Below are 10,513 nucleotides of genomic sequence, written 5' to 3' on the forward strand. Positions count from 1 at the left end.
GACCACTACAATATGAATCTAATACCTTCTCATCTTTCTTCTTTTGTCATCTTGGCCTCTGTTCTGAAAAACCTTTTGATTCTTCATAAATACCCTCAAATTTTTCTGAGTGATCGAGAGATTCTCGAGAGAAGAAGCACAAAGAAGAAAAAAGTTGTTCAAAGGGAATCTGGCGAGGCGAGGGAAAAATATATGAAACATCATTTTGTTTCCAACAGGATCCGCGTGTTTTCTAAATGGGTCGGGTCTGTTTATGCAATGTAGAAACACGCGGATCCTTGGGTTCATGGGTCGGGTTTTCCAATTTCGATTATTTTTTATCAAATTTACCCCTCTCAATTTTAATTAATCATCTCCTTCATCCGTGATTGAATGGCAATTTCTGTAATATCTATCAACATTTTGGACATTTTAAAAAATATACTCCTCTTTTAATTATAAATTATATATAAGAAGATAAAACCCTTAATTTTCATGAAAACGAAGTTGGGCCTCTGAGTAAGGCCAAACTGAATAAAGTTCACTGTAACAGCAGCAGCAGTAGAACCCCCGTAAACGTAAAAGAGAGAGAGAGGCTTTTGGGATTCTCCGATTTAGGGTTCCGATCGTAATGGCCGATGTGACTCTTCCTCCGTCTGATTCCGTCGATAACCGCCTCCCTGAGAAATCGACCTCTTCCTCACCACCTCCTCCACCGCCTTCTTCCTCTCTGCCGCAACAAGAGCAGGAACATGAACAGCAGCCACCTCCACAACGCCGTGAGAAAGATTCACGAGAGCGGCGTGACGACAGAGACCTCGAACGTCCGCCTAATCGCCGTGACCGTGACCGTTCGCCTCTCCCTCCGCCTCGTAGGGATTACAAGAGACGGCCTAGCTTGAGTCCTCCGCCACCGTACAGAGATAGGCGGCACTCTCCTCCCATGCGCCGCTCACCTCCTCATAAGCGTTATCGGAGGGATGATAATGGCTATGATGCTCGCCGTGGCAGTCCTCGTGGTGGCTATGGGCCTCCCGATAGAAGGTAATCCTTTATCCCCTAGGCTTGGATCTTCGTTGCTTGCTCACTCACACTTCAATTGGAATCACACATCAGAGTTCATCTGTTACCGATTGAACTATATAATTCAAAGTCATATGGGTACTGTGATTTGATAGAAGGCTAAGTTGCATTGTTGCTTAGCTGAAGAATAGAAAAGTGCATCACAGACCTCTTGTATCAATGATTGTTATACCCTTCGGTTTCGTGCTTTCCTAATCTGTACTCAATTCTTCTTTTGCATGTTAGATTTGGATATGAATATGGTGGAGGATATGATCGTGAAATGGGTGGGAGGCCTAATTATGGTGATGAAAGGCCTCACGGCCGCTTTTTGGGTCGCCATCAGGGTGAGACATCTCTTTCATATATTTCTAAAGTTGAGAGGACCTGTATAACCACTTTGCACTTGTGAGACATATTTAAGATGACTGTCATTGGGCGTTCTTATAGGTTGAAGACTTCTGGTTCATTTGACTAGCATAGTTCATAGTCATAGCTTCATATTTTTCTCTCTATATGCTGTGGATTGGATACAGTTTGAGTAACTAATTCACAGTTCTATTTGTGAACAAGCAATCTATTTTAGGAGAGTGATATCAAAATCGACCTTTTAATTTTGTATTTCTTTTGGCAGAATGGGAGGGAGGACGTGGAGGGTATGGTGATGCTCCCAACAGTGGAAATACTCAAAGGTTAAGGATCCTTCATCTTTGTTCCTTTTCCCTTTGTATTTCATGGGATTTGCTCTCTTTTTCCTATGGTGTGTTTATTTTTGGTAGTAGATATATAATCTAGTAAATGTATACTAGGAGTTATGAACTGTCCTATGGTGCTCAATGAAAGGAAGTTTAATAATACGTACCGTTGTATTTCCTTTATCCAGGGATGGATTGATGTCATACAAACAATTTATCCAGGAGTTGGAAGATGATATATTGCCATCTGAAGCTGAACGCAGGTGCGGTTATTTCTGCAACTTAGTCTTGTTGGTTAAGCAGTTGTATCGTAAGCTGCAGTGGTAAACTTTTTTCATGATGCAGATATCAAGAATACAAGTCAGAGTATATCACAACACAGAAACGTGCCTATTTTAACACCCACAAAGAAGAAGAATGGTTATTTCCACTCTCTGTTTCCATCTATTAACATGTATATTCTGCAAGCTAACCTATTAACATGTGTATCTATGTTACACGTCCAGGTTGAAAAATAAGTATCATCCAACAAATTTACTCTCTGTCATAGAAAGGTGAGTTCAAGAGCCATTTGCAACAGTTTATGTCGGGCTTTTGTGCCTGAATGGTGTTATATTAATACTATACATTGATCTCTTGTAGTCTTGGTATTATACAGTCTTGGTTTTTTTTTTCCAGGAGGAATGACCTTGCACGAAAAGTAGCAAAGGATTTCTTACTTGATTTGCAGAGCGGGGCGCTAGATTTGTAAGATAATTTCCTTTGCTTGTACACCACATTTATGATTATGATCACCATTTTGTCATCTCTAAAGCTCACAGTTTCCCTTGATCCGTTCCAGAGGTCCTGCAGTGACAGCATTGAACAAATCTAGCCAGACCAGTGAGCAAAATTCTGAGGATGAATCAGCTGGTGGTAAAAGAAAACGACATGATAGGGTTGGAGCTAAAGAGACTGACCTTCTTTCAGCTGCACCAAAAGCACCCAGTTTCGCTTCTGATCCAAAGAGAATCCTAACTGACATTGAACAAGCACATGCACTTGTGCGTAAGCTAGACTCTGAGAAACGAATTGAGGAGAATCTTTTATCAGGTTCAGAAACTGAAAAATCAGGTAGAGAGAAGTTACATAGTGGTTCGACTGGTCCAGTTATAATCATTAGGGGGTTGACATCTGTGAAAGGCCTTGAGGGTGTTGAATTGCTCGACACACTTGTCACATATCTTTGGCGTGTTCATGGTCTGGACTATTACGGAAAGGTTGAAACAAATGAAGCTAAGGGTTTGCGGCATGTGAGAGCTGAAGGTAAAGTTTCTGATGCAAAAGGAGATGAGAGTGAAAGTAAATTTGACTCTCATTGGCAAGAGAGGTTGAAAGGTCAAGATCCCTTGGAAGTGATGGCTGCTAAAGAGAAAATAGATGCTGCGGCTACTGAAGCTTTAGATCCACATGTCCGAAAGATTAGAGATGAGAAGTATGGTTGGAAATATGGTTGTGGGGCCAAGGGTTGCACAAAGCTGTTTCATGCTGCTGAATTTGTGTACAAACATCTCAAGCTGAAACACACTGAGCTTGTCACAGAGCTGACTACCAAAGTTCGGGAAGAACTGTATTTTCAGAACTATATAAAGTATGTAAGGTTTTTTTCTTGATTTCCTCGACTATCGTTTCACAGGTTCGTAATGAAAAATTTATGTGCCATGTACAGTGATCCTAATGCTCCAGGAGGACAACCAGCTACTCAGCAATCTGGCCCGGTACATGATCTTTTTTTATCACTATAATTGAATGTTTAGTAGTCTTTATCTTTGGGTATCCACTTGTTTAGCTTTGTTTTGAGGTTTACGCCAGTGAAATATACTTTTGACAGAGAGATATTCCTATGAGTAGTTCGTATCTTTAGCTTTCCACTTGTTTAGCTTTGTTTTGAAGTTTACTTACGCCGGTGAAATATACTTTTGACAGAGAGATGGACCTGTGAGACGTAAACCAGGTATGGAGAACAGACTTAGGGATGACCGAGGTGGACGCAGAGAACGTGACGGACGTGCCAATGGCAATGACAGAAATGATCGGTCAGAGGATCAACAGAGAGGTGACGGTGATGGTCCTGATGGTGGAAATCCTGGGGGTGGGTACGATGCATTTGGTGGACAAGCAGGTGTTCATGTTCCTCCCTTCTTATCGGATATAAACCCACCACCAATGCTGATGCCTGTTCCCGGTGCCGGGTAGGTTAAAGATTATTTACTCCCTCGTGATCTTGTTTTGTCAGAGTAAACTAGCTACTGTGTTTAATCAATGATTTTTAACGATGCTTAACTGATGATGCGGGCAGACCACTGGGACCATTTGTACCAGCACCACCTGAAGTTGCGATGCAGATGTTCAGGGACCCAAGTGGACCCAACCCTCCTTTTGAAGGTAGCGGCAGAGGTGGACCCGCTCCTTTTCTTTTGTCTCCGGCCTTCCGACAGGATCCTAGACGGCTACGCAGGTAATGTGGCTCACTCTATGCGTTCATCCTTACAGCAAACATAATTCAATCATATGGACAAGAGTGCAGTGTCTCTAAGAAACTAATGTATTGAAAAAATGGTGCAGCTACCAAGACCTAGATGCTCCAGAGGAAGAGGTGACCGTTATTGATTACAGGAGCTTGTAGACAAGGAGCTATAGCGATGCCAAGTTTACCCATTCGGGTCAGGTCGGTTTAATGGAATCATGAATAGAAGGCGAACTAGCTCTGATTTGTGATGTATTTATTTTTGTTCCTCCCAATTTTCATACACGCACTCCATATATTTCCCTTATTGCTTTTCATATGCTTACTGATTCTGTTGGACGAATACGTAAATGTTCATGAGAATTTCTTGTATTCAGTAGTGCGTTTCATCTACACTTTGTTTGTTACAGGCAGTCTATGCTTTCCTCAAAGCTGCTTTATTTCCGAAGTGTATACTTATTCACTCAAACCAATGACTACAAAACAATAAGAGAACCGCAATAGATCTAAGCTAAGGACGGTTCAATATCTGAAAAAGGATATATACACTTAAAAGCATGGCTTGAATCATGACTCAGTGCGCACCTCTAACACTCTTGCTAATGACACTTTTACATATGTTACACATGATATTGTATGACTTTTCTAACAACATCAATCACAGAGATAGTACAGATGAAACCCTAATGAGGTTAACAAATATGTTCCTCAAGTTATAAGAAGTATTCTTTTCTCGTGGTTGTTTCTCTCTCTCTCAACATCACTTGCGTTGCTTCTTTGCTTGAGGTTCTGTCTGTAGCTCTCCCTGCAAATGCAAGATACCATTATTTAGATCCTTAATAAGATAATACACAACAGACCAAGTAAAAGTTCAAGAACAGTTATAGAATAACTACTACGTAGAGCAAAAGAAAAAAAGGATTTGAAAGGGAGAGTGCCTACAACGATAGAAAGCTGCTCACGGATATAGGCCATCGATCTCAACATGGCACCTAGTGTATCACGGGACACCTGGAATTTGACCTCTGATTCTCCAGTTGTTGTCTCAGTATCTTGAAGCTGGGATAAGGACAACAGAAAACAGTTCAATACCATAAAGTAATCGGTCTCCTATTTTATAAGTGATTCTCCCATAAAGTAATGCATCATGAAAGAAGAAGACGTTACTATAGCTATTTAGTTCCTCTCATGGAAATGACTCCTTTGAAGTGGTGAAACAAACTTCTCTGAAGTATTTTCTGATTAAATTCAAGTGCGTTTCAAAATAACCTTTTCCACGATAGGCAGCAATGAAATTTTCATATTCAAGTGGTGACTGCAAAAAGTTTGGCAGCTGAAAAACCAGATTTTGTAACTAATGCGGGGATAAACAAGTCAAATAACACAGAAGTTTCCTGCACTGAAGGTATATGGAATCTATGTCGGAACAACCAAAGACAATCAATAAATTAAAAAGACTTTCGTCTCGTCAAGTCAAGACTACATGAGAAGCCTAGAGTCTAAGAGTCTTAAAAGATACCTTCAAATTGATGACAGCTACTCTATTGGCTGGAGATGAGAGTTGCTTGCTAATGTAAGCCATGGAACTTAACATGGGTTCAAGTGTGACGCTAGACAGCTGAAATTTGACCTCCATATCCGCTGAGGGAAACTTTCTGTAATCGTGCAACTGAAAACATCATGAAAAGAATCCTCACTAAAGAGGTCAACTACTTTTATGCAGGAAGCAGTAAGACTTTGCCACAAAGGACAATTTCAGTTGTTCAAATCTTCAGCATCCATATGCTTTTTACAAATATCTAATCTCTTTTAGATGAATCGTCCCATCAGACCAACTTTTAGCTTAAGTTAATGCAAAAACCATACAGAAAAAAAGTTACTGGTTTAAATAATGCACACCTTTAAATTGATAACAGCAACTCTACCACCCGGCATTGTATTTTTACTCTCCATCACCCAAGTCATTGATTTAAGACAAGGAAGAGCTACCTGTAAGACAAAGCAAGTCAAATTACCACCCAACACCAATAAATTCAAAAAAAATAAGTCTGTGAAGGTTTACTCTAGGTACCATATTCTCAGGAGCACCATCGTCTTGGTGAAGCGACACTGGTGCCATACGCGGCAGATTCAGATCAGCAACAGATTGAGCTCTGGCCCCACCATCATTAAGGTTAAATCTGCGTATCATTTCATCCTGGCGTGGCCACAGTAAAGGGGTTGTGTCAGCAGCTGATAGTGAGGTCTTGCCACCACTACCATGTGCGCTAGGAGGTATAGCTCTACCTATATTTTTTCTGACAACTGAAACCTTCTTCCCACCCTCTCTGAGTGCCCCTAAAGCAATATTATAAGCTTCAGCTGTAACTGCCCCTCCCTCAGCATACTTGATGGCCTCGCGACATAGATGATTATAGCGGTGTATCAAGCTATCATGTCCATTTTCACTGACATGCTCATCCAACTCTCCCATGCTCTTGGCGTTTCTTGTCCATCGTCTCAAAATATAATGTGGTGGCAAAGTAGGTATATTTGTGACAGTAAACACTGTCAAAACATGTCGGCAGAGTATGCCGCAGTGCTCAAACATTTGACAGCTACAGTTTGCTCTCATTTCAGGGTAGCAAAACGTCACTATATAAGCTTTGTTGTCATCTTCAAACTTTGCAACCCTAAATGTGCTGGTGGTACCATCATCTTCAATTCTATTTGCAGTGTGAGCGAATGTTTCAACCAACTCTTCCTGGAACTTTCCAAAAATTTTTCTTGTGAAAAGATTTGCAGCCTGGTTCTCCATGGGTGATGGCGTCTTCAAGACTGGAGGCGTGTTGACAGTGTCAAGATCAGCTTCAGTCTCCATCTCAAACCAGTTCTCCATAGCCCTTTCGTACAGCCTAAAGAACATCGGAAGGGTTGTCTGCTGATTCACATATCCATCGAAAAAGGAACCTGAATAACCTTGGCTAGGAAACACTGCAGCAAAAAAAGAATCCCGGAAATAAACAGGTACCCACTGAGCTCGTGCATTATATAAAGAAGTAAGCCATTCATGTCTTCCTAAGTCATACTTTTCAATGATGGAACTCCAAGACGATTCAAACTCCTCAATGGTTTCAGTGAAGTTGATACAGTTATATAGCTCCACCTGAAAACTGGGATACGCAAGACACACATGAGCCAGCTTTTCCTGACCTTCTCTTAGCACATCCCACTTATTAATACAGTGACGAGCACCTGGAAATACCTGAGCAACAGCAATCTGTATGGCTCTATCTTGATCAGTTACCAAAGAGACGGGGGGTTGGTCTCTCATTGCTGTAAGAAAAGTCTTAAATAGCCAGATAAATGAAGTATCAGACTCGTCCAAAATAAGTGCACAGCCAAATATGATAGTCTGACCATGATGATTCACCCCAGTAAACGGGGCAAAAGGAACACGAAACTGATTGCACCTGTATCTCGTATCCAAGGTGACTGCGTCACCAAAATGAGTATAAGCAAACCTAGATCTCGAATCTGCCCAAAATACATTTGTCATCTGATTATCTTCATCAAGCTGAACCGCATAGAAAAAGCCAGGATTCTCTGCCTGCATCCTCTTAAAATACTCCAACAGATTATGTGCATCCCGTCCAATAGTCCTCTTCGTGTTAGTTCCATAATTTTTCGAATCCTTAGACGACGCACTTCTGCTATTACTAGATTCTAAGGGAACACGGTTACCATCCATAGAAACATACATCATACCACTAGGCACATTATTCACCCCTTGTTGAAAACTAGATTTTTCCGAATTAGCAAAATGCCTACGAGGGCGAAGACAATGAAGCGTATTAGGACTTGCCAATCCATGAGTATGCTCTTTAACAAACTTTGCCACAACCCATTTATCATGACCTTTCATTTCTATCCTAACCATTGCATCACAGCTCTCCGCAAGCCTTCTCTTCGACCTTTTGCTACTACATACGAATTCACGAACACTAACAGACCCATCAGTTCTCGGAAGGGACTTGGAAGTGAAACCAAGCTGCCTTGAATACTCGTCATAGAAAGACTTAGCTTCTTTTTCTGAACTAAACTCCATGCCAACACACGGCTCTGCAATCCCAATCTCATCTTGAACTCCTAACGAGTTCTCCATGTTATTAGGTTCAGCATCTCCATCATCTCCCATCTCTTCAACCAAATGAATATCCATATTTCTCTAACTAACTGAGCTGAGCACACTTTCCTCCTAAACAAGTTCCAATTTCACACAACTGTTTCTCATCTTCAACAGTCTCTATAAAACACTGCATAAACCAAAAAAAGTACCTTTTTAATCATTCAGGTGTTTGTTTGATTAGAAAAACCAAAGCACAGCCAGTGTGTTTGTAGATCTTTGAAAAATAATCTTAACTACATATAGAAAGAGGACTCTGCATCTATCACTCTCCGATTGTTTTTTTTTCCCCCATCGATACAGAGAAACCCAGAAAGAGGAGAAAGCAAAGATATTATAAGACAAGGAGCTTACGTGTGAGTGATGCTGCGACGAACCCAGAAGATTTTTGGAAGTCGTGAAATTGGAACAAGGGTAACAACAATTCGGGAAAATTGAGAAGCTCTTCTGTTTTCAGATTCGACCGAAAGATTAATAAGTAAACTCGAGCTTGTGCAGTTCTCCGAGGAAGAAGAAGAAGACATTGAAAACTCAAACGTCGTCGTTTCACGGAAACAAATAAAAAATAAAAACAAACCCTAACACCTGAATTCCATTTCAAAATCCTGTGCATATATTTATTTCGGGTATTCGGATTACGCTGTCGGGTATGGGGTTAAACCTGAAACCGAACCAAGTTTTTCGAGTCGGTTCTGGTTCGAGTAATCCACATTTTTATCTTCTTCTTTTTTTATAGCGAGAATCTTTGTGTTGTAGAGTATATATTAAAGTAAAAATAATTTCACGCTTGGAACTTGATTAGGTTAGATTTGAGGAATTTGAGTGACCTCTCCACTGTTTTTGAAGATGACAAAATACAGACTGAAGCGAACCTATGGAATATGTCATGCACACCTCTTACACATCCATTGTGATTTCGACATCTTTGTTTCCTTCATAGAAGTCCCTGCTATGCAAGAACATCGCAGACATACATGTTCTCATATATATCAATGTGACCATATTATGGTTTTTTTTTTAATTCTAAAATCGCGGATTTCATTGTTACCTTGATATTAATAAGTACGGTCTCTAAGCAGTAAGCACCCACAAACACAACAAAACAAACAAAACTTCTGATGGCATAAACGTACAAGTATTTTAATTTTTTTCATGCACTTTGATTTATGTAAATGTCTAACAGATTAGTAGGCAGATGAAAACCAAAAAAAGAAAATATATGGGGTTTTACGCTTCGGTGACTGGAAAATTAGGAGGAACCAGAAGGAAAAAAATACATCACCAAAGGGCATGTCATATAAATTGTCATAATCTGCTGGCTCGCCTTTTGACCCAACCCGACCGAGTGAGTAGGAGGTATAGACTCAGCATCTCTCTAGCCCTCTCTTGTCTACAAGCTCCTGTAATCAATAACAGTGACTTCTTTCTCTGGAGCATCTAGGTCTTGGTAGCTGCACCATTTTCTCATACATTACTTTAAAGACATTGCACTCTTGTTCATCTTGAAATATGATTCATGAAAAAATGAAAGCAATGTGTTAAGATACTCATAGCATATCGAATGAACCATGTTACCTGCGTAACCGTCTCGGATCCTGTCTAAAGGCTGGAGACAAAAGAAAAGGGGCGGGTCCACCTCTGCCGCTACCTTCAAAAGAAGGATTAGGTCCACTTGGGAACATCTGCATCGCAAACTCAGGTGGTGCTGGTACAAATGGTCCTAGTGGCCTGCCCAAATCATTATTCACACACCCTAACTCTTTAAATTTAATCTGAAGATGGGAAAGTATAGTTTAGTGTAGGCTTTTATCAAACCTACCCGGCACCAGGAACAGGCATCAGCACTGGTGGTGCGTTTATATCCGATGAGAAGGGAGGAACATGAACTCCACCTTGTCCACCAAATGCATCGTACCTACCTTCCACAGGATTTCCACCATCAGTACCATCACCGTCACCTCCCAGTTGATCCTCTGACCGATCATTTCTGTCATTTCCATTAACACGTCCATCACGCTCTCTGCGTCCACCACGATCATCCCTAAGTCTGTGCTCCATGCCTGGTTTACGTCTCATAGGTCTATCTCTCTGTCAAAAGTATATATC

At 40.8% G+C, this 10,513-nt stretch overlaps 3 protein-coding genes across 4 annotated transcripts in view; 1 reads left to right on the forward strand and 2 right to left on the reverse strand.

The window, feature by feature from the left end:
• LOC104703529 (serrate RNA effector molecule) lies at window positions 469–4,649 on the forward strand. Its single transcript, XM_010419554.1, has 12 exons — window positions 469–1,023; window positions 1,288–1,388; window positions 1,676–1,733; window positions 1,925–1,999; window positions 2,082–2,156; window positions 2,243–2,290; window positions 2,415–2,483; window positions 2,578–3,366; window positions 3,445–3,493; window positions 3,702–3,967; window positions 4,075–4,233; window positions 4,341–4,649. The coding sequence occupies exons 1-12, from the start codon at window positions 611–613 to the stop codon at window positions 4,399–4,401; spliced, it is 2,163 nt and encodes a 720-aa protein (XP_010417856.1). The 5' UTR covers window positions 469–610; the 3' UTR covers window positions 4,402–4,649.
• Window positions 4,750–8,982, reverse strand: LOC104703530 (protein FAR1-RELATED SEQUENCE 3-like). 2 transcript variants are annotated; one of them, XR_754219.2, is made up of 6 exons: window positions 8,762–8,982; window positions 6,314–8,537; window positions 6,142–6,231; window positions 5,762–5,897; window positions 5,185–5,301; window positions 4,750–5,047 (listed from the first exon to the last, which is right to left on the reverse strand). XR_754219.2 is itself a non-coding variant. In XM_010419555.2 (6 exons), exons 2-6 carry the CDS (start codon window positions 8,441–8,443, stop codon window positions 5,003–5,005), a joined length of 2,532 nt encoding a protein of 843 aa, XP_010417857.1. In that variant the 5' UTR covers window positions 8,444–8,537; window positions 8,762–8,976; the 3' UTR covers window positions 4,750–5,002. The 2 variants fall into 2 exon arrangements, 1 of the variants encoding a protein (XP_010417857.1); XM_010419555.2 differs by having other exon boundaries at window positions 5,762–5,911; window positions 8,762–8,976.
• LOC104703531 (serrate RNA effector molecule-like) overlaps window positions 9,501–10,513 on the reverse strand; it is a 5,080-nt gene continuing 4,067 nt past the window's right edge. The window contains exons 11-12 of the mRNA XM_010419556.2: window positions 9,983–10,135; window positions 9,501–9,858 (exon numbers count right to left, since the gene is read on the reverse strand). Of these exons, the coding sequence (XP_010417858.1) occupies window positions 9,798–9,858; window positions 9,983–10,135 (214 nt within the window). The 3' untranslated portion in view covers window positions 9,501–9,797. The remainder of the gene's footprint in view (window positions 9,859–9,982; window positions 10,136–10,513) is intronic.

This window comes from Camelina sativa, chromosome 7 (genome assembly GCF_000633955.1).
Source record: "Camelina sativa cultivar DH55 chromosome 7, Cs, whole genome shotgun sequence".
In the NCBI taxonomy this organism is placed as follows: Eukaryota; Viridiplantae; Streptophyta; class Magnoliopsida; order Brassicales; family Brassicaceae; genus Camelina; species Camelina sativa.